The sequence below is a fragment of the Aplosporella prunicola genome (assembly GCF_010093885.1).
Source record: "Aplosporella prunicola CBS 121167 unplaced genomic scaffold K452scaffold_2, whole genome shotgun sequence".
NCBI classification, from domain to species: domain Eukaryota; kingdom Fungi; phylum Ascomycota; class Dothideomycetes; order Botryosphaeriales; family Aplosporellaceae; genus Aplosporella; species Aplosporella prunicola.
The window spans coordinates 198,429-219,599 of record NW_022983530.1 but is presented as its reverse complement, the minus strand read 5'-3'; the positions used below and the strand labels follow the sequence as shown (position 1 = coordinate 219,599).

Genomic DNA, 21,171 nt, shown 5'->3' with positions numbered 1-21,171 from the left:
ACTCCGCCTCCACGTCTTGTGGCTTGGCGTGAGATTCGCGATGCGCATGGGAATAATGCCAGGCGCCAGTTCTACCCGAAACAGGCAATTGTATAGTGAACGTTAGATGTAGTGTCACAGCCCTATCGTACTCCTCCAGCCTTGAACCCCACTGCGGCTCCGCATTAGCGCGTCGAGTCAACAAACTACCTCGGCCTCGGCAAGCTCCACCGAGCACCTTCCGTGGAACCTAGGTAGCTGCTCTCCGCTTCCGAAGAACAAACACCAACCCACCACCATGGCCGCCGACGCTGTCCTGTACCAGCGCAGGCGGAGGCGCAGAAGAAGAAGACACGACAAGCCCGCCATCTCCGCCCGCCTGCTTCTCGACGAGCGCATCAAGGGCGACGTCGGCCTTCTATCCGACGACCTCTTCGCCGACTTGTTCCCCGCCGCCAGGCAAGCACCGGGTAGGCCTTACTCCACACGTCACCCATTTGCGCCTTTTACTGACGACACAATGGACAGGCAATCAGGACATCCACCATGTCGCCATCACGCCCTGGACGCCGAGCTCCGTCAACTCTCCTACTGCAGCTTCCTGGACCATCCTGCCCGTTCGTGCGGCTAGCAATAGCGACAAGGACTCATCGCGTCCGAATTCCTCCCTCCAATTCCCCGCCGCTTCGTTAGCGCTGCAATCGTTCGTCCAAGCGCTCCAGTCGACGGCCCCGAACCGCCTTCAACGACGAGATGCACCAATTGAGATTCGCATTGTAGATGTTGCCCCGCTGGGATTGAACACGATATTTGTCAGTATCGATGCGGACGGTCTGCGCAAGCTGGAGGAGGTCCGGGCAAAGTTCGGAGGCGGATTTGGCATTACGCCAGCCAAAGAGAGGCAGCTCGCTCCGAACGGTGTCAAGGGGAAATCGCAAGATTCGGCCCAGCGGGAGAAGGCATGGAAGAATGCAGTCCGCAAAGCATTAGAAGTCCCCAGCATAGTACACGCGGGAGACCTGCTGCCTTTGCCAATCGATGGACATCCAATCACTCATGTGCCCGCTCCTCCAGCTAAAATCGTCTCTTGTGAGCCAGTATCCCAGGGCGTACTGCTTCCGAGCACAAGGATAGTCGTGTTGCATTCTCGTAGCCGGAACAAGTCCGCCAAGGCCTCTTCGACAGCCCTCGTTAGCCCGCGGCTAGCGTCCGGCCCCGGCGAAGACGATGAAGACACATCAAATGATACTTTCTACTCTGCCGCAGAAGATAAGGGCTCTTCTACTGGACCTTCGCTATCTGATGATGGAGATGCGTCTGCTGCAGAACATCTGGATTCAGAAGTCTCAGGGTCTGATGCTGGAGACCTCTCAGACGGCTCAGACGACATGATATCCCTGAGTGCTCCTTCGTTACCAGGGCAGGCTTCGGGCACTATTTCTGCCTGGACCTCGACCACACCAAGGGGTGGGACCATTCGTCAGACTGGCAGAATGAGTCCCGGAGCTGCCTCCGTATATTCCACTTTTACAACAGCAACAACCAGAGGCAGTGGCAGCGCTGGAAAAGTCTTCAAAGCTGTGGGACTCCTCGAGCAAATTCCGGAAGAGATGGTTCACCCCAAGCCTGGCTCGGATGACGACGAGGAGGCTCGTGTTTTCGTGGACACAAATACGCTTGTCAAGGTAGGATGTTTCTCCGGTGACTGGGTACGGATCGAGGCTGCACAAGAACCGCAAGGGCATGGGGGCGGTGCCTTGAGTCTCCAATATGCCTTCAACGAAGAAGCTGAGCCTTCTGAATTCCGCGCGGTGAGAATTTTCGGGCTTCCGGAAAGCATGTCGAAAAAGCCTGCGCGGTATCCAGTGAACCGCTCCCACCAGCGAGTGTCCAGCGTTTCCACGCAAGTACCTGGAAGCTCACCGAGCCAGGCATATCTGTCTCCGGTTCTCATAGCGAACATGGGTAGCCCGACCCATTTGCGCATATCTCCCATACAGCCTCCATCACTTCCCTTTACCAAGACGCCCGGCCTCCAGAAGCCAAAGATTACAAGCTCTTCGCTCCCGCCCCTCGCAAAAGAGGTCAAGCTACTGAAGCTGTCAACGCCCCTATCAACCGACCGACTTCTTCAACCAAGTTTGTTTGTCGGGTTGAAAGACTACTTTGAGCAGAAAAGACGCATAGTAAAGAGCGGTGATTTGATAGGGATCGCAGTGGATGAGGCCCTAGGCAAAGCAGTATTCCAAGGAACCAGACCCGAGGATGAAGCAGAAACCGAGGAGTTACTGTCGAATTCCAAGTCTGACGGATCCACCGACCCTCGCCCTAACACAGACAGGAACCTGAAGAGCGTGGCTTGGTTCAAGGTCAGCAACGTAACTGCGGCGGTCTCAAGCGAGGCTCGGTATAATGGCGACCTTTCTGACGATATCTGGGGAGGAACTGTATCCGTCGATGCTACAAACACGAAAATTGCTCAGGCTGGAAGTGAGCAAGGGAAGCTGCCGAGCGCTACTGGTAACTCCTGGCAGTACTACTTCGGCGCGAAGCGCATCCCTGCACCACCGAACGGTTCTGCTACAAAACCCTTTGGCATGACGGATCTGCCTAGCCAATACATTTCACCGCTTCGACGCCGTATAAGAGAACTGGTATTGGCAGCTACAAGCCCCCGTGCGGTACACTTGGGCTTGCCGCCTTTGGCTATTCTCGTTACCTCGACGCAGCGACAAATCGGCAAAGCCACCACCGCCATTCGTGCTTGCGAAGACTTGGGTTTGCACACATTTCCCATCGACTCCTTTGACATTGTCACGGAAGGAGGTTCGGGGGGAGGCGATGTCAAGACTGAGGCATTCCTCAAGGCTCGAGCTGATAGAGCGCTGGCCTGCGGTGCAGAATACACGGCCCTTCTCTTGAAGCACGTCGAGGCGCTAAATGCCGACCGGATGGTAGCAGCCCTGAAGGAAGTCCTTGCCGATTCGCGAGTCCTCGTCGCCACAACAACCGAAGTCGATAAGATCCCTGATGGCATTCGCGGCCTGTTCACCCATGAGTTGGAGATGTCGGCGCCAGACGAGGCAGAGCGAGAGGGCATTCTTCGGGGCATCGTCGAGGCCCGCGGCATCCGTCTCTCACCCGACGTCGACCTGTCCAACATTGCCGTCAAAACCGCGGCCTTGGTTGCTGGTGACCTAGTCGATGTGATTGACCGGGCGCTCGTAGCCAAGCACACGCGCTTAGAGAGCATTGTCTCTGAAGCGAACAAGCACCTCCCCGACACTTCCATGGCCCTCACAGTCAAAGACTTGGAACTAGCAGGTGGCGCATCCACGCTCAGCCTCACGACCGCAGACCTCACTGCCGCAGTCGACGCCGCGCGCAAAAACTTCGCGGACGCGATCGGCGCGCCCAAGATCCCCAACGTGCAGTGGTCGGACGTAGGCGGCCTGACGCACGTCAAGGACGCCGTAACAGAAACAATCCAACTGCCGCTGTCGCGGCCGGAGCTGTTCGCGCGCGGCATGAAAAAGCGGTCGGGCATCCTGTTCTACGGGCCGCCGGGCACGGGCAAAACGCTGCTGGCCAAAGCCATCGCGACGTCCTTCAGCCTCAACTTCTTCTCCGTCAAAGGCCCCGAGCTGCTGAACATGTACATCGGCGAGTCGGAGGCGAACGTGCGCCGCGTGTTCCAGCGCGCGCGCGACGCCCGCCCTTGCGTCGTCTTCTTCGACGAGCTGGATAGCGTGGCACCGAAGCGTGGCAACCAGGGCGATAGCGGCGGCGTCATGGACCGCATTGTGAGTCAGTTGCTGGCGGAGCTGGACGGGATGAGCGATGGCGGCGGGGAGGGTGGCGGAGGAGGCGGAGGCGTGTTTGTGATTGGCGCGACGAACCGGCCGGATTTGCTCGACCAGGCATTACTGAGGCCGGGGCGGTTCGACAAGATGCTCTATTTGGGCGTCAGCGATACGCACGACAAGCAGTTGACGATTCTGGAGGCGCTGACGAGGAAGTACGTCCACATCCCTTTCCTACCTCTCCTCCCCACACCCACAACAACGTCGTAAACAACGCACGCGCTAACCCCACCCCCCACACAGGTTCTCACTCGACCCCGCCCTCTCCCTCGCCAGCATCGCGCAGACCCTCCCCTTCACTTACACCGGCGCAGACCTCTACGCCCTCTGCTCGGACGCCATGCTCAAAGCGATAACGCGGCAAGCCAGCGCCGTCGACGCCCGCGTCCGCAGCATCAACGCCCAGCGCGCGGCACAGTCTTCCCCGCAGGCACCGATGACGATCGCGCATTTCTTCGACCATGTCGCTGGCCCTGCCGACATGCAGGTCAGTGTTACGGCCGCCGACTTTGCTGCTGCGAGAGATGAGTTGGTCCCGAGTGTTAGTGGTGAGGAGTTGGGGCATTATGAAAGAGTGAGGAGGACATTTGAGGGGCAGGCGAGGGAGAAGGAACGGGGGAGAACGGGGACGGGTGAGCCGCAGCCCCAGATCGGTGCCCAGGGGTATGTGAGGGCGGCGGCGAAGGCGGCCGAGGCAAAGAGAAGTGAGGGCGGGAGCTATGCGGCTGTCACGGCGAGGAAGGGGAAGGGCAAGGGCAAAGGTAAGGGGAAGGTTGGTGTTGCTGGTGCGGATGGGGACGCGGGTGCGGAAGAGGTGGGGGGGGGGGGGGGGGGGGGGGGGGGGGGGGGGGGGGGGGGGGGGGGGGTATGGGAGAGGTGGTGATGGGGGCGCGGGTGCGGATGACAACGACGATGATGACGACGACTACGTTATCCGGACCGACCATCTGATTAACGGCGGCGGCGGCGGCGGCGGCGGCGGTGGTGGTGCTGGTGGTGGCGGAAGCACGAGCAAGGGCAAAAGTAAAGGCAAAGGCAAAGCAGCAGCAGCAGCAGCAAGCGCAGGCGGAGGCGGAGAAGGAGCCACGGGCGCAGAATTCGGCGATGCGGCCGAGGGGGACGAGGATATGTACGCTTGAGTGCGCACGTACACATCTACAGTGAGCAGGCGTGGTGTGGTGTGGAGACGCGATGTCATATCAGTGATAGTAGTGTCAGTGTGTGAGGGGTGGTGGAATGGCTTATAGATGCAGTTGAGTAGGCAGGCAGCCAGTGAGTCGGTCGGTGGTTTGCTGTGTGGGTTCGTCTTCTTTTGGCGGTTCTTGCGTTTTGGGGCGGAACTTGGTTGGTTGCTTGCTGTTCAAGTGGTGTGGTGGGTAGGGCGTTTGTGTGCTTGGGTGTGTCCTCTTGATTAGTAACTTACCTCTATCCTCCCTACCAGCCTGCTACACTATAAACTCGTATCCCGCAGACTAATTGAGGAACTCTTGGATATAGTTCGGGAGCTACTGCTGCTGTGTAGGTGCTGCTTTGTTGGTGGATCTGATACTACCTAACTCTTGGTTACCCAGTTCACTTCATGCGGCTTCCTGGCTATTGTTTGTACCTATCTAGGTGATGTGTTGGAATTGAGTTGAGAAGACGGGTTTGTAGGAGTGGGTGGTGATGGTGATGGTGTGCGGTGGTGGTGTGAGTAAATGATGGTCCGCGGCGGTGGGAGATGATAGTGGCCATTATCGTTTTACATGCCGAGGTTTTGCAGTGGGGGAGTCTTAGGGGTTGGACTCTTGGCTTGTGGTTGGGGGGGTTGGAGCGGTGTGCGTGTCTTTGATTAGAGCTGACCGGCCGAATATGTGGTATAGCTGGGTGTGTAGATGGTTGTCGGTGGATGTCTGGAGGGTGGATGTGTTTGTGCGGGAAGATAACATGGGCTGTTTATATAGAGTGGATTGGGGCTGTTCGTGGTTGTTCTTGTCCTTGCTCTTTTTGAAACTGTTGTTCTCTGGAGGTTTGCAGCTCAGACAAAAGAACACCCGGCGAGAAGAGCATGGAAGATACCTATAGACCAACAACAACAGTTCAAACTCACTTCCAAAACAAGCCAAATCAAAGAAACATCGTCACCACCGTCACCACATCACGGAACAAACAGCAGCAAACCATTCGGATAATTTTCATATCATATCATAGAGAGCCCTCATAGTCAGCTTCCTTCAACCCTCAGACCCACTCTCTACGAGCACTCAGTCTTAGAGTCATCAGAATAGAAGTAGTCCTTTCCGATCTTGATAGACTCGGCAGTCCAAGTCTTGCCGCCGTCGGAGGTCTGAAGCCCGCCATCAGACGTGGCGCCGTCGAGCGTCAGCGTGTCGCCGTACGCCTTGTCGGCCTTGTTGAGCTCGATGACGATGTTGTCCCAGCCTGTGGAGCTGTTAGTTATTGCCGAACTGTGGGGTTTATACTGCGATAAGAGAGGGGGGTACGCACTGTAGCCTTGCAGCGTGCCGCAGGGGGGCAGGTAGCACTCGTTGCCGGAGTAGAAGACTTGGGGCTTCATGCCCTTGGCTGTGAACGCAGGGGGTTAGCAAACCGCAATTGAGGAAGGAAGAACAGAGGAGACGTACTATCGGACTGGGTGGAGATGACCTTGCCGTCCGCAGAGACAGTCTGGACGATCTCCTGGGTCTCGGAATCGACCTTGACCTCGAAGTCGAGGGTTGAGCCCTTAGGAACCGGGACGTAAGTCTGGCCCTGCTGGTAGGGGTTGCCGGTGCCATCATCAGGGTGGTACGTGCTGGCCGCAACGCACCACTGATCATCAGCAACACCTTCACAGCCCATGTTCTTCAGGTTCGGCGAGAAGTCCAGCAGCGGCTGCACAAAGTCGAGCTTCAGCACGTCGGTGTTGGCCGGGTTCGGCTGCAGCCCGATCCACAGCGTCAGCTCCTCCTCGCCGCCCGCTTTGTAGTTGCATGGCGTCGCTGGCGGCTTCATCGAGTACGTCGCTTTCGTGATGTAGATCGAGTCGTCCGATGTCGGGCCGGAGTAGAACTGGTTGCCGTACTTGTAGTTGTCGTACAGGCTCTGTCCCGAAACGGAGCCTACGGCCAGAGCCATCGCGGCGGCGGACACGGCGTTGCGCATCTTGGTTGGTGGTGATGGTGGTGGTTGTTGTTGGTGAATAAACGTTTAGAGACGTAAGTAGGTTTTGAATGAATGGAGGGAGGAGAACCAGTCTCGGGGAAGAAATGAGTGTGGATGCTAGGACGAATCTTGCGTGCAGAGCTGAGTCGATGTGGTGGTCTATATGGATTATATATTGCATGGTTATTGGAAGCGCCATTATGTTTACCCGACCTTGTTTCACTTCGGCTATGGATAGATTAACGAGGAGTGTGGTGGATGCGCCAGCCCTGCGAACCGGGTAGATGCTCCGCACTCGGTCGAGACCACTGCCCCACTGAAAGCGCGGACCGCTGCTTGAAATGAGACTGTAGTCATGAATTCGTAGGTCCCATGAATAGGAAATGCCGCCAATGAGGGTAAAGCCTCAGCGAGAGACTGTGTTGCTGCATTTATGTAAGCTTGGTTGAATAGCAATGACTATTCCAAGTATAGACGATTGATTCTCATTGTCTTGAATGCTCTGTATCCTCCTCGGCTCACCTAAATATTCCCGGCTCACCACTGGGCTTGTGTGTTCGCTGTCACCTTCCCCTCAGGCTCTATGTAGTTTGGGGTAGTTAACCTTCAAGTGTTTGTCAGCGGAGATCGCTCATCATCTCGCTTGTTTTCTCCTTTTACTACGATCACCTACTTACTACTACGTATGTAGACGCCAGAGACCGAGTACGATCACGAAGCGCGCGGAAACACGTCCCTCGATGTCCACTAAAAGGAAAAGCGGGTGTTGAGGTTGGCCTTGAAACAGAACTACAGCGGGGGAACACGAGTTGAGAAATTGGTTTCAAACGGCGCGGGGAGGGCCGCCGAGCGAAACGTGAACCTTCCGAAAAGGACCATCCGTGATTATGCTTCTTTTTTGAGCTAATGGAAGGCTTTCCTCCTATACCTTATAAACAAGGGTTGCAAGGAGGTTGCGAAGAACGTCCAGGTACTTGGCCCGGGTCTCCGGCCGTCGGATGACTGTTGCTCTATGCTCTTCCGACTCCTTGGTTGCTGGGACTATCCTAAATAGGCATCATAGCATGTTGGCGCACTCGACTTGAAAATCCGCCAATCGACGCCATGGGAAATTCCAGGGATATAGATGAGTCGAAGCCCGGAAGGGCATAAGAGAGAAAAAGATTCCAAGCTTGCATTGCGCTACATGTCCATCTAGATATTCACAAGTGACGGTAGGTAGGGAAAGCAGATCCAAGAAAGGAGACTTTGAGATCGCGTAATCTTGGGTATCAGAAGAACAACATTTGACGCCCTTTAAAACTCAACAACCGAAAATCCAACTATACCGCTCCACCTCATAACCAAACAATATTGACATTGACAAAGAAGCAGACCAAAAAAAGAATAATAAAAAGAAACCGTAAATCCTGCATTCCTTCGTCACCCATCTCCTATTTTTTTGTTATTCCAATTCTCCAAGTTCATTGATCATCCGCTGTCAGGCGTGTGGCTTCCACTGCTGCTGAAATAACTCTGATCAATCTTGAGAATCCACTCGATTTTCTCACGCTCACTTTTTGCAGCAAACAAAAACGTGTTCTGCGGCGCAAAGACGGCAAAGACATTCATGTTGTGCCGCTGGAGCAGATTAGCGAGCTGTGGCTGGTGGTCTATGCGAGAGTTCCCGAGGTTGATGGCGTTGATCTCGTCGCCTTCAGGGACGGAGTAGATGTGCAAGTACGGCCGGCGTAGCTCCACAAAGCGCCGCACCCATCGCGTGTTGGTGTCGTCGGGCGTCAACAGATATCCGCCTTTCAGCATAGTAGGATTCTTGGGCACATAGCGCACCTCAGAGATGAGAGTGGGAGACGTTTCGCCGTTAGGGGGTGTGGCAAAGGCAGCGCCACGCTCAGGCGGCTCGAGGTTTTCTTTCACGAGGATCAGCTCGCCAATATCCTTCTTGGTCTTCCAGAGGTCGAGGACCCGGAGAAGAAGCTGCCTCTGCCGCCCGGTGAGAGGGCCGTCGGTGTCAATCTCAGCATCTACTGTCAGTGCTCGAGTGCTAAGCACAGTCCGCGCAGTCTCAATCTCTGCAACTCTCCTTCGTCGTTTGCGTGTGCTGATGAAGTCCTTGACGAGTGACACACCACGCGGCGTCCACCCGCTGAGCAACTCCTCTCCCTTAATGTAGTCGTGCTGGGTGCTCATTCTCCACAGGTCGACAGCGCGCTTGGCAGACACAGGCCGTATGGCTACAGAGAACATTCCAACAGTTGAGTGCACAATACGAGTAGCGGCGAAGAACTGGCTAAAGACAGAGGTCGGGCGAATATAGGAACGCGATCGTATCTGCAATGCAACATCCAACGAGAAAGTCATTGGCTTGGTCAGCTTCGCGCAGGCGACCTCCCAACATAGAGACACTTGCACCCGGTAGCGATCGGCAGTCGTCCGGTCTAGGAGCAAAGATGCGTGCATACTTGTGTCCCATAGTCCGACGAACGTCACATTGCTTGTACCATCAGCGTTATCCTTGACCGTTGGAGTAGCCATGAGCTTCACTGGGACCATGGGTTCAGGCGAGTCTGAGCTGATGGTCCGGCCGTTATGATCGAGAAGTTGGACGTGACCGACGCGTATGGAGGAGATGTCTTGCCACTGCAGCGTTTGCCCAGAGCTGTGCGTAAGATTGACAACGAAGCGCCGCTGGATACCTTGATGCAACTGGTAGACCCCGATATCGAGAGCGTTGTTTTGTACCACATCGACTGGCTTGTAGTTTCCATCCTCGGCCATTTCCTGAATCTGCAATCGCGTAAAGATATCGTGACGATCTTCGGCGAAGTACTCAGATTCAGGTAGTCGAGAGTGATTGCGCTTCAGCTTAGGACGAGGAGCTTCATCCCGCATGTCGTCCCAGCTGAGCAACTTGTCCAAATGCATTGTCGTCACCTTCGCAAAGATCGATATGCGAAGTGATGCCGTGCGGGGGCTGTCGAGAGGCAGGCCCATGCTATGGACGCTCTCAAAACGGATCGGACCCTCGTCGAAATTTTTGATGAGCTGAGTCGTCGTCGCGCCGCCCTCGTCCGAAATCCCGGGAAAGAAAAGCTGAGCATGGACTTCCGAACCTTCTCGTTCCGGGAATCCGATCATTTCGTGCATGACCACGTTAAACTTCAGCGTAGACGACGGGGCTTCTGCAAACGACGGCTCCAAAGACAAGCGTATAATACCGACAACTCCAGAGGTGTATGATGAGATGACGTCTATGGCAAAGTCCTGCACCCGAGACTCAAAAACTGCCGCAAGCGGCACATCCGCATCACCGATACGGGAGTACTCCGGCGAACAAGACTCCGTAAACGGATTTTCCAGGCGGAAATGCTGCTGCAACTCGGGGCGATTCACGTATTGATGCATTTGACGCATAGCCCTGATGCGTCTTCGCAGCTTTTGGATTGACCAGAGATGGATAATGTGATCCTTGAAGTCGACAACCCTGACGCCTATGCAAGGCTTCGGTGTTGCTTCAAGGTCTTCGTCATCCTCACCGGGAACGCCGTTGAGCACCAGATCGTAGGAAGAAGCGAAAGAGTGTCCGACGTCGACCACACAGAACTGGAAGACAACGTGCTTGTCCATCTGCTGGCTCATGACCTGAGCCTCTTTCAGCAATGCGGCATTCTGAAGCAGCGTCTCTGCCATGGCTACGTATCTGCGTTGCCGCCAATGCGTGAACACCTTTTTGGCCCTTGCAACTTCCTCTGGAGGTAAACCAGGTAGCTTGACGGGTGTGGTCTTCTGCGCTTTCTCAAGAGCTGAATGGCCTCCCAAGTCGAAGATGTGTCTTTCATACTCCTCTTTTTGCTGCAGGAGTTGCTGTTGCATCTCTTCTTTGACGGCGCGAAGACATTCTTCCATCCTCACTTTTTCGGCTCGGATATCTTCGATGTCGACATGGCCTTCCTCTGCATCTTTCAGCCTGGCTTGGAACTCTCCTTTTTGTTGGTCGAGTTGGGATTGCATGTCTTCCCTGGCGGTCCTGAAACGGTCGCCCTCCTCGCTGAATTGCGGGGTTGAGGGAATGGTCAAAGCCGTATCCAGGGAGAAGTTATCCATGGTGCTATTGGACGCGTACTTTTCCCTCACGGGATAAGATGCATCGGACTCCACATCGTCTTCCCTTTCAAACAGCTTACTTTCCGGCCTAGCCTTACGCGTAGCACGGACCCGTTGCAGATCATCGAAGAGCACATCCAATTCCTCGTCGGTTAATTTGGAGATCTTTTGGTCGGGCCCGAGCACGGCCGATACGGCCTCCCGTCGAGCAAACGCCCAGTCGGATTCACGGTTGCCTCTACCGAAAGGCAGAGGCGACCCTCCTCTTGAGCTGTCAGGATCGGGTTCTGATTCACCCTTGCTGAGGTTGCTCCAACTTCTCTCATGTCCGGGGCGAGAAGGTGTTCCCGTAGGGGTGCCTACTGAGCTCGTTGTCATTGAGTGACGTAATAAGCTGCCTTGCTGTTCTGCCCTTTCAGCTCGCGCCTCTTCAGGATGATTGAAACGGAAGATGTGGAAGTCGCCAAGAATGATGCGGTACCCGCTCCTCAGTCGCTTGGGCTCCTCGATTCGCACACCGTTGACCATGACGCCGGCATTGTCTTTCGGCACTACAGTTACGACGCCATCAACGTTCTCGAAGGTGCAATGGTCCTGTTGGATCTTCGACCCGTTCAATCGAATTTCTGCACTAGAGGAGCTTTCCACATTGCCAACTGAAGTCGTGCCGGGTTTGAGATTGTAGATCAAGCATTCCGCCAGCAGCGGATCATCGCTGAGGTTGACCAGGTGCGGCATTTTCTTGGGCGTGGATAGGCCGACAAAATTCTTTTCGATACTGATACCCAGCTCCTCGAGTTTGGCCTCCCGCTCTTTATGGATTTCCTCTGTCTTCTGCAGCTTCTCTTCCCACGTCTGATTCAAATCTTCGTACAGCTTCTCAGACTGGCTAAGCTGCTCTGCAATCTCTGCCTTTGAGACCTTTTTGACTGTGCCGTCCGATGATGTGATTGAGACGATTTGTTTCTCCAATGGCGTGTCTGGGGCATAGATTTCTTCTGGTGGAACACCTGCGCCGCCTCCGCCCCCGCCCCCTCCTCCGCCACCACCTCCGCCGCCACCGCCAAGCTTTGAACGGAGTTGCGCAAGTTCTTCTTTCAGCTCGCGGATCATGCGAGCATTGGGATCCTCGTTGACAACGGCGTGGTTCTTGATGCGCTTGGCGGAATCCGCGTATCGGAGGGTCGATAGCGTTTCTTCGAAGTTGATGTCGGCGGGCGAAATTGCTGCAATCATAGCCGTCATACTGTTACCGCCCAGGGAATCTTTCAGCAGCCATGTCAAAATGGAATCTCTGTACGGGACCATGTTGGGGTTCTTCTTCTTTCCCCCCAGTTTTCCGGTAGACAAGTCGGCCAGTGCTGCAATGACACGTCCAAGCGTGGACAAGGATCTGTTGATTTCTGCACCTTCTTTCAAACGCGCGCCAGTCGCTCCTGTAGAAGTAGCGCGCTCTGAACCAGCCAAATCGACTAAACTGATTTTGGCCACTTTCTCGGAGTCCATGCTTGTCTCAGCATCGTGCCGCTTCTGCGTCAACGTCAAGGTGAAAACGGCGTGGGACCGGGAAGATGTCTCGTTCATGTTTGTCGCGGCGACCGTTCTCGCCTTGTTACCCTCGTCCATGAGGTTTTCGATTTCCTGAAACGAGCGGACAACGAGCTTTGCCAAATCTTCGACGTAGGGACCAGTCGACGGATGCTCTCGGACCTTGAGATTGCTCTTTGTCGCAGGGTTGAGCAAGTCGCGTACGCGCTCGTTGTAGATTTCCAGGTACGAGACCTCGATTGTGCAATTCAAATGCGAGTCTTGCTTCATGTTGTCAATGCGCTCGAACATGCCCTGACAAATCTTAGGAATGACACCGTGCTCTTCGCCATAACCCATCATAGAGTATGATTTACCCGAGCCGGTCTGTCCATAGGCGAAAATACAGTTGTTGAAGCCCTGAAAAGCGTTGTCCAACAGCGGCTTGCCGAGGTCGCTAAACAGATCTTCCTGACCGGCGTAGTTGGGAGCATTGCGATCGAAGGACCAGTAACTCTTGTCGAAGTTGAACGTCTTTGGCCCCTCGGTCGCGGCCTTCGCGCCCTTGGCCTTGGGGTCCATGTTCTTGGGGGGGACCAGGACGGTCTGGCTGTCCTTCATCTGCACGATACATTGTGCCTTTCTCTCCTTCTCTACGCGGAGTTAGGCGGGTACTCATGTCGAGGATGGATGTTCGGTCATACCTCTACTGTTGAAGGGCCTGCAACGCACCACCACCTTGATGTTTCCACCCCCGGAGGCCATGATGGCTTAGGAGTCGCCGAAAGCCCGGCGCGGCGTGAGACGGATAGGTGTAGGACGGATGCGTGTATGAGCGGTGTTTGTGTGCGGCTATGGTGGCTTCATCGCTGGCTGGGCGCGAGTCGCAGGGAGCTAGGAGGCGCGTTCGCGTACGTTGTTTGGGATGTTGATGTTTCGTTGGCCCTCGACCGCCAACATCCCCGAAGCTCATCCTGCGGCGGGCGCCGGCGGACGTTCCCCGAAAAGATCAAGGCGCCTCTCCACGCCGCGCATCCCACTGCTCGACCGAACACCGATCTCAGGAAATGCCCTGCGCCTGAGCCAGAGCCACGCCGCGAATCGCCTTTCATGTGCGAGACGATCATCCACCTATCAACCTAAGGTCATGCGACCGCGCATTCTTTCAGATGACCTTTCCCATCTCGTCCGTGCGCATCGTGAACAACAAGGTCATTTCGCTAGCTAGAAGAGCGCTGGAAAGAAGCTAGGATATTTTTGCTGCAATTGCGCCTGCAGACATGGGCAAGAGGGTGGAGCCGTTGAAGAATGAGATGAAGCATGATGGTAGACAGAAAGCTCTCGCGCCGTGCGCTGCTAGGGACGCTCTTCGAGCCTTATACTAATACTAAACTACTGATGATCTGCTTTCGGGGTAAAGCTGAGGATGCTAACATCTATAAGTATATTTTAGGGAAGTTAGACTTTAAGGTTAAAGTTAGGATTATATATATGTTCTGCACGACCTTTAGGTTGGCAGTTGAAATGTTGTTTCCTTTAGTAAAATTTCCTGAGCATAGCAGCTCTTCTCAATTAGATCTCAAAAGACTAGATAGTTGATAAGGGCTTGAGAACGAGAGCTGTTACGTAGAGCAGGAAGAGTGGGCTTTTGCTGAAGTATAAAACACGGGACTCGAAAAACCACGGAGCAGAAAAGCTAAACAAACAATGGTTTCCACAACAAAAACAACACCAAACCCTTGCTAGACGCGTACAATGTACCCCGTCAAAATGGAACCCACCTAGGCGTCCCATGCATGCCTCAGGCAGCCAAACAGCGAGCAAAATCCCGCCAAGCCCGAACAGCCCCGCCCCCGCCATCATCGTCGCCTCGAACAACCCAGCCCACGACCACCGTGCCAATCCCGCCGCAAACCCACTCAACAACACCACTCAGCACACACGACGCAACAATGGCCGACGTAGAAGCAGCGCCCGTGCCGGAAGCGAAGCAGGTCGTATACTGCGGCGGTGCGTCAAGCCCCGCGTCCCGAACCACGAGCCCCCAGACTGACCCATCGCGCAGTCTGCAGCCTGCCGCCCGAAGTAGGTAGGAGGTGAAACGGCGGCGGCGCGGTCCGCGCGCGCATAGAGACGACGGTCGGCTGACGAGACGCGCGCAGTACTGCGAGTTTGGCGGCACGACTAAGAAGTGCGAGGAGTGGCTCTCGAGCACGCATCCCGACATGCACGCGAAGCTGTACTCGCAAGGTACGTCCCCACACTGCCCACCTATCCTCACACACCGGGGCCCCAAATCCCGCGACGCAGCAGCAGCAGCTAAAACCCCCCACCCCGCCACACAGACACAATCGAAGCGAACCTCTCCAGCCTCTCGCTCGAAGCGCAACAGCGCGCAGAGAAAGACGCCAAGAAAAAGGCCGCGAAAGCCGAGTCCGCAGCGCAAAAGGCCGAGGAGCTGAAAGCCAGCTCCACCGTCACGATCAAGCGCATCGAGCGCAACAAGCGCAAGTACGTGACGGCCATCATCGGGCTCGAGGCCTTTGGGCTCGAGCTCAAGAAGGTCTCGAAGGACTTGGGCAAGAAGTTCGCTACTGGCGCCAGCGTCACGAAGCTCCCTTCTGGCGGCGAGGAGATTACCCTGCAGGGCGATCTGAGCGATGATGTTTATGACTTCTTGATCGAGAAGTATGATGAGGTGCCTGAGGATAATGTGGAGTGTGTGGAGGATAAGAAGAACAAGAAGTCGAGTTGAGCGGGAGAAGGGTGTTGAGTATGGATGAGGGCGCACATGCGCGTGGATGAGAGGGGCTTGGTGCATGTCGAGGCTGCTTCTGAGATGTAATGGCAGCTAGTATGGTTCCAGCAATTCGCCAGAAAACCACGGCCGTTGCGCATGGCAAAGCAAATAAACGAATGACGAAAGATTGGACGACCATGCCACGCAATCTTCGTACTCTTAAAGCGTGAGTTACATACTGTATAAATACTCGAACACTGTCCAGCAGCACAACGAACGCTCCAAAAGCGTCACTAAACACGCATTCCCTCATAATCACCGACAAGCACATGTACATACAAGCAAGCCGATGGATCAAGAAAAGCCAACTGTTCAAGCTACCGCTGCCAACCTATAAAGGGTATATACAAACAACGCCTCACCTCTCCACGTCTCACGCCACCCGCTCATGCCATGCAGAATAAGCAGCAGCACCAACGACGCTCGACAGCAACAACAAAGGAAACAGAAAATGCAGCCAGACAGGCAGGTCGGTAGGTAAGGGTAGGGTAGAGTAGGTAAGTAACCGAGAGAGAAAAAAAAAGAAGTTTCTCTGTCTCCATCTCTCCAGAGAGAAAAAGAAGACGAGCAAGGAAGGCATCTCGAAGAAGAGAAAATGTAAAGTAAAGAAGAGCGAAGAAGAACGCAGGCCGGACCGCGAAGTAAAAGAAGATGATGAGAAAGAAGAAGCAGCACCAGGCGCCTTGCTAGTTTACGTATCCAACCAACAACAGAAACAATCAACATCAGCAACGCTTTTGTATGCGCGAGCGCCCGCTAGAGGCACCACGCAGTTCGTGAGGAAAAAAAAAAAAAAAGTGTGTGAGAAGTGAGAAGAGTGGAATCGACGCCGGTCTCCGATGTGTGTGTGCGTGAAAGTGTGAGTGATATCGATGCTTCGTCGTCACCAGGCCAAGACAAAAGACAATCACCCTTCATCAACACTTATGCCTCCTCCAGCAAGTCGCGGATCTTGGCGTAGAAGCTGCCGGGGTACTGCCTGATCTCGTCCTCGGTCGGCATCGGCTTGTTCGGATCCCTGAAGCGGTCCGCCACGCGCTGGATAATCTGCGCGAGCAGCGGCTCCGGGATGCGCAGGTCGTCGCCCGCGTCCGGACACAGGAATTCGTCGCGCTCACTCAGCATCTCGGGGATTGTGGGACGCCGCGCCGGGTCACGCTGCAAGCAGCGCTTAAGCGTCTTTTTGAGGCCGGCCGGCACGCGCACGCCCCCTAGCCCGTGCGATGGAAACTCGATTTGCACGTTGGGATTCACGATCGCCATGACCCGGTGGATCTGGTTCGGGATGTGCGCGAATGGCGGGCGCCCATATACCATTTGGTACAGGATGCACCCGAGACTCCAGACGTCGCTAGGCTTGCCCAGTTTCATGATGCGCCCAAGCGACGTGTCGCCGTTGGGGCCGTGCCGCGCGCTTGCGTTTGCGTCTTGTAGTGACTCCGGCGACATGTAATTCGGCGTTCCGACATGCGAGTCGCGGTGCACATTGACGGTGTGCTCGACGTCGATGGCATTGGCGATTCCGAAGTCGATGAGCTTGAGCGCACCTTGGATGAGAAGGAAATTGGCGGGTTTGAGATCCGAGTGCACAATGTCGTATTGGTGCACTGATTGCACGCATTCAAGCATCTCTTTCCAGTAGAAGCGCGTAAACGATAGGTCCAGGTGGGAGTCCTCCGGGTCGATCCTCATGCGTAATATGCGGGCGAGGTCGGATTCGCCAATGTCCATGAGCTATTTCTGGGTTAGTCAACGTTGTCTTTGGCGGAAACAGAAGAAAAAAAGAAGGGCTAGAAAAGATCGTCTGATCTCGTGGGAATGGGGAATTTACTCACCACACTGAGGATTTGCTTTTCCTCGTCGACTTCCCAGTCAAAAAGTCTCACGACTCTCTCAACGCCCTCTAGTTTTCTCAAAAGCTCAATCTCGCCCTTGTAACCCCTCACGGCATTTTCGTCTGCGTCTTCGAGCTTCACCCTCTTCAGTGCAAACAGCTTTCCATTCTCAGCCATGACGCGATAGACATCGGAGCTACCGCCCTTTCCTATCCGCCCAACTTCTTGATAGGGCTTTCCGTTGACCATGAAAGCCCTCCTCCGCTTCTTTTGTTTCACCGTCGAAGCGCCAGCTACTGCAGTTGCCGTGTCCAAAACAGACATTTTTGGCGGCGGAGGCGGCGCGGGACGAAGCGGCTTGTTGACATCAACGGGCGCGAGCGGCATCGGCTTGCTTTCACGCTGCACCGCAGGGGCTTTGGCAGGCGCGTCGAGTTTCATCATAGAATCTTTCAGGAACGAGTCTTTCATCGACGAGTCCTTCATCACCGAATCTTTGAGCATCGAATCCACCTTTTCTCCATTGTCAACCGGCATCTCCGAGTTTGACTTGAAACTCGAAGCGGCCTGGTTCTCCTGGTCCTGGGAGGGGCTGCCCATCCGCAAGTTACGCGGGCTAGTGATCCGCACAACGCGTGGGCTACCGGCGCTGGGGCTGCCAGCGCTTGTGTGTTGAGGGCTACGGACTTCGGAAGCCATGTCCATCTCCGATTGTTGATTTTGTTCCTCCTCGCTCTGGGGTGTTCTCCTCAATCTCCGGACGGGAGCACCGCGCAGAGGCACTCGTTTGATGCGCAATGATGGTGCCGGAGTTATGGTATCTTGCATAGGACCGGGAGTCCCTGAGAGGGAGGAGTTTCTCGATATCCGTAGCTTGGGCGCGCCTCTCATCGGTCTTTCGGGAGATCCGACCTCGTCTTGACCAAGCAGAGCTCGGGTGTAAGGATTCAGCTTCATGGGCTGCTCTATCTCGTCTTCGGAGCTGTCACCGATGTCGATGCGCTGCATCATCGGCGCATTCGCGCTAAAGCCATGCGATTGTCCTAGGATAGAGATAGGCGACTCGCGCCTAGGCAGAGCCGCTGGCCTCATTGAAGAAGTGGAGCGCGACATCCTGCTGTCGTAGCCAGAGGACGACAGAGGGGTCGGGGATGCTGCGGCCATTGCTAGATGTGACCAGAGTAGCTATGCGATGCTGAGTTGAATGTTGTTCGAAGCGGCTTTTTGTTGTTGCGATCGGGCGTAGCGAATGTTGGTCGTGTGCTACCTTTCCATAGAGAATGCTGGGGGGTGGGCGAATATGGTTGTCGTCGTTGTCGTCGTCGCGTCGTGGGTTGGATGTGCGAGTGTGTCGAGGGCGCGGGATTTACGTGAAGGGCAGGGCGAATGTTTGGCCCTTGCGTTGCCACGGCAATGCTCACGTGCGTCACTGCGCTTTGTGCACTCAACGATGACGGGAACGCTTGCGGATCAGGGTGACAGGGCGACAGGCTGATGGGAATGGCTGGATTTGCGTGTGCGAGACGCCAGACTACTCCCCCGCATCGGCTGCAGCCCTGCGAGATCAGCTAGATCCGTCGCATCTCCACGGAGCCGCACTTGGGAACGTAAGGTACAATGTTGCTACATATACTGGCTACGCAAAGACAAGATTCTGACCTCAAACGCCGCCGCTGTACCGTATTCCATCTACAGCATGCGCCTTCCAATGCTTTCACGGACACCCCTGCCTATCACCTTCCCTCTTCGATAGCGATGGCCACTACGACGCAGATGTCATCTGGCTTGCCGCCATGCCAGTTTTCTTGCGGATAATATCTTTGCACTTCCTTTGCAAAAGGCCCATCCCGCCTCATATTAAGACTGGCCGCCTTTGCTTCTCCGGTGACGGCCAGTGCGAGAAGCGCCTGCAGCGTGTTGTTGTCCGACTTGCTGAAGTTGCCCTTCTCGGTCAGGGCCGGGAGCTCTCTGCTCACAGTGAACTCATCCCTCGTGTCGATCCAACCACCCAATGCGGTCATGTGTTTGGCAACTATTGAAAGCAGGTCCTGGGGGCTCAGGTTGTCCCATACACCGTCCGTGGCAAAGACCAAGACGTCTCCGTGCTTCACCCGGTGTTTGGTAATCGCAGAATCTTTCGGTGTTTCTCCATGAACTTGTGACCCGCCAAAGAGCCTCATCTGGGCCAGCATCTGCTCCGGAATCTTCGACATCTGATAGGGGGTATTGAATGCGTGGGTTTGCGGAGGAGAGAAATAGCGAACGGCATTGACGCCCATGTGGATAAAGCCGGAATCACCGAGACTGTTTTGCAGCATTAGCTTGTACCAGGTCTGGGTGGGTTGCAGTGCTCACTTGGCCACTTCGACTGAGCCAGAGGGATCTGCAGTTGCTATGCAAGCAGTGCTGCCGCCACCGACGACTGTTTTGTCTTTCATGACATTTTCGTAGCCCAGTTGCAGCAGGTCCTTTGGATGCAGTGTAGTCGAGTTGAAGCCTTCGGGGAAGCCGTTCGCAGCCGTTGCCATGTATTCGCATATGCCATGCGCAAAGTCGGCCGGGTCGACGCCGGACTCGGTCCAGCCGCCTACTCCATCGGCCACGCCAAAGGCCACCGAACCAGTTGTACCGACCTCGTTGACGAAGAAGGAATCCTGTCCGCTGGCCGGGCGATCCTTCTTGTCTTTCTCTCCGATGTTTTGGAGCCCGGTGCCCGTCTTGGCTGCCCTGACGGAAGAATTATGGTTGAAGAGGTTTAGTTCGGGATTGAAGCGTTTGCCTTTCGCAGAGTATGAGGCGGATATGCGCCAGCTGAATTGGGTCGCGGCGGAGCTGTTTGCTGAAGTTCCGCTGAAAAGTCGTATAAAGGAAGGGCTCCCCGAAATCCACGAGAAGGATTGCGCGGAGAGGAATTGAGGCCGGTTAAAGCTAGTGGTACACAGCCATTGTGCCCGGCTGCAGAGGCCTGCTCTAGCAGACGCGGTAAGCTTGCTGGGGAGAAGCGGGCCAGAGAGGCTCATTGCAATTAAGAGGACAAGGAAAGAGACGAGGATTCGGACGGTCGCGCGCATCAGCGGACCAGGGTGCTACAAAACGAGCATAACAGACAGCAAAGCAATAGTGGGCGGTCAGATAAGGGGGCGGCAAGTGTTGGGAGGTGGTGAGCACTTGTACGCGTAACTGTGATACCTACTCTTCGGTTTCACAAGTTGGAGCGTTGAAGCTCTGATCTCATTATCGCTTGGCGGAGTAGCGGAGCTGTGGAGCGGGGCGGGACGGGGCGGAAAGACTCGCCTGTTGTCACACCTTCCATCACCAAGTCTTCTCTTTTTCTACCCGCGCATGTCTTCACTTCGACTATCTATTCATGTTCCACAATCTATTCCCTAACTGTCAATAATTCACCGAGCACAGAGTTGCTACCCGCAGCGCGCTAACCGTAGCTTGAATTATAGCCGAACTGAGAAGAGGTGGGCGAGGGACGATGGAGAAGGAATTTAATGTGCACTGCAATTGAAAAAAATGGACATGTTCGAGCTGAGTCGACACAGTTGCGTCTGACCTTTTTTTCCATCACAAGGTATCGGGCACTATGTTTGTGATAGCTGTAACTTATGTGACTGAGATGGACTTGGCAACGGACAACAGCACCTCTACGACCTCTGACCACTATTTCTTCTATGAATGAAAGTGGTGGATGCGGCGACAAGCAATTGCTACACCAAGCACCTCGGCAATAAGATCGATCTCAATATCAGATCGACAATACGATCTCAGTCCTGGACCCTTATGACGTGTAGATACGACGTCGAACGTCATGATGCTGTTACACATGCATAAACAACTGGAGACGGGTAGATACAAAAGAGGCAGAAGCAGCAGCACCACTCCGCCCTTGCAAGATGCTTCGACTATTTAC

General features: G+C 55.0%; 7 protein-coding genes across 7 annotated transcripts; 2 read left to right on the top strand and 5 right to left on the bottom strand.

The window, feature by feature from the left end:
- The first annotated feature begins 228 nt into the window (after positions 1-228).
- K452DRAFT_355002 (uncharacterized protein) lies at positions 229-5,328 on the top strand. Its single transcript, XM_033545929.1, has 4 exons — positions 229-449; positions 508-3,997; positions 4,086-4,645; positions 4,719-5,328. Exons 1-4 carry the CDS (start codon positions 278-280, stop codon positions 4,979-4,981), a joined length of 4,485 nt encoding a protein of 1,494 aa, XP_033402216.1. The 5' UTR covers positions 229-277; the 3' UTR covers positions 4,982-5,328.
- A 747-nt stretch (positions 5,329-6,075) lies between these two features.
- Positions 6,076-7,054, bottom strand: K452DRAFT_355001 (uncharacterized protein; the record flags this gene model as incomplete). Its single annotated transcript, XM_033545928.1, has 3 exons — positions 6,467-7,054; positions 6,330-6,407; positions 6,076-6,263 (listed from the first exon to the last, which is right to left on the bottom strand). Exons 1-3 carry the CDS (start codon positions 6,984-6,986, stop codon positions 6,076-6,078), a joined length of 786 nt encoding a protein of 261 aa, XP_033402215.1. The 5' UTR covers positions 6,987-7,054.
- A 1,038-nt stretch (positions 7,055-8,092) lies between these two features.
- On the bottom strand, positions 8,093-13,687 carry K452DRAFT_314772 (uncharacterized protein). The gene is made up of 2 exons (XM_033543793.1): positions 13,322-13,687; positions 8,093-13,270 (listed from the first exon to the last, which is right to left on the bottom strand). The coding sequence occupies exons 1-2, from the start codon at positions 13,380-13,382 to the stop codon at positions 8,457-8,459; spliced, it is 4,875 nt and encodes a 1,624-aa protein (XP_033402214.1). The 5' UTR covers positions 13,383-13,687; the 3' UTR covers positions 8,093-8,456.
- An 848-nt stretch (positions 13,688-14,535) lies between these two features.
- K452DRAFT_282679 (uncharacterized protein) lies at positions 14,536-15,562 on the top strand. The gene is made up of 4 exons (XM_033539630.1): positions 14,536-14,627; positions 14,683-14,702; positions 14,780-14,867; positions 14,963-15,562. Exons 1-4 carry the CDS (start codon positions 14,570-14,572, stop codon positions 15,370-15,372), a joined length of 576 nt encoding a protein of 191 aa, XP_033402213.1. The 5' UTR covers positions 14,536-14,569; the 3' UTR covers positions 15,373-15,562.
- Positions 15,552-16,242, bottom strand: K452DRAFT_66637 (uncharacterized protein). The gene has a single exon (XM_033547007.1). It carries the CDS (start codon positions 16,141-16,143, stop codon positions 15,730-15,732), a length of 414 nt encoding a protein of 137 aa, XP_033402212.1. The 5' UTR covers positions 16,144-16,242; the 3' UTR covers positions 15,552-15,729.
- A 99-nt stretch (positions 16,243-16,341) lies between these two features.
- On the bottom strand, positions 16,342-18,416 carry K452DRAFT_304464 (uncharacterized protein; the record flags this gene model as incomplete). Its single annotated transcript, XM_033542821.1, has 2 exons — positions 16,342-17,151; positions 17,253-18,416. The coding sequence occupies 2 exons, from the start codon at positions 18,414-18,416 to the stop codon at positions 16,342-16,344; spliced, it is 1,974 nt and encodes a 657-aa protein (XP_033402211.1).
- A 569-nt stretch (positions 18,417-18,985) lies between these two features.
- On the bottom strand, positions 18,986-20,272 carry K452DRAFT_218809 (uncharacterized protein; the record flags this gene model as incomplete). The annotated part of the gene is made up of 2 exons (XM_033536380.1): positions 18,986-19,556; positions 19,608-20,272. 2 exons carry the CDS (start codon positions 20,270-20,272, stop codon positions 18,986-18,988), a joined length of 1,236 nt encoding a protein of 411 aa, XP_033402210.1.
- Positions 20,273-21,171: the final 899 nt, after the last annotated feature.

What these genes read in the sequence shown, in the direction of transcription:
- K452DRAFT_355002 (XM_033545929.1), top strand. Translation starts at nt 278, where the DNA reads ATGGCCGCCGACGCTGTCCTGTACCAGCGCAGGCGGAGGCGCAGAAGA. An exon ending in CGCCGCCAGGCAAGCACCGG is followed by an intron (nt 450 to 507) that starts GTAGGCCTTACT and finishes CACAATGGACAG; the next exon opens with GCAATCAGGACATCCACCAT. An exon ending in CTGGAGGCGCTGACGAGGAA is followed by an intron (nt 3,998 to 4,085) that starts GTACGTCCACAT and finishes CCCCCCACACAG; the next exon opens with GTTCTCACTCGACCCCGCCC.
- K452DRAFT_314772 (XM_033543793.1), bottom strand. Translation starts at nt 13,382, where the DNA reads ATGGCCTCCGGGGGTGGAAACATCAAGGTGGTGGTGCGTTGCAGGCCC. An exon ending in CAGGCCCTTCAACAGTAGAG is followed by an intron (nt 13,271 to 13,321) that starts GTATGACCGAAC and finishes AACTCCGCGTAG; the next exon opens with AGAAGGAGAGAAAGGCACAA.
- K452DRAFT_282679 (XM_033539630.1), top strand. Translation starts at nt 14,570, where the DNA reads ATGGCCGACGTAGAAGCAGCGCCCGTGCCGGAAGCGAAGCAGGTCGTA. An exon ending in TCTGCAGCCTGCCGCCCGAA is followed by an intron (nt 14,703 to 14,779) that starts GTAGGTAGGAGG and finishes AGACGCGCGCAG; the next exon opens with TACTGCGAGTTTGGCGGCAC. An exon ending in CGCGAAGCTGTACTCGCAAG is followed by an intron (nt 14,868 to 14,962) that starts GTACGTCCCCAC and finishes CCCGCCACACAG; the next exon opens with ACACAATCGAAGCGAACCTC.
- K452DRAFT_66637 (XM_033547007.1), bottom strand. Translation starts at nt 16,143, where the DNA reads ATGTTGATTGTTTCTGTTGTTGGTTGGATACGTAAACTAGCAAGGCGC.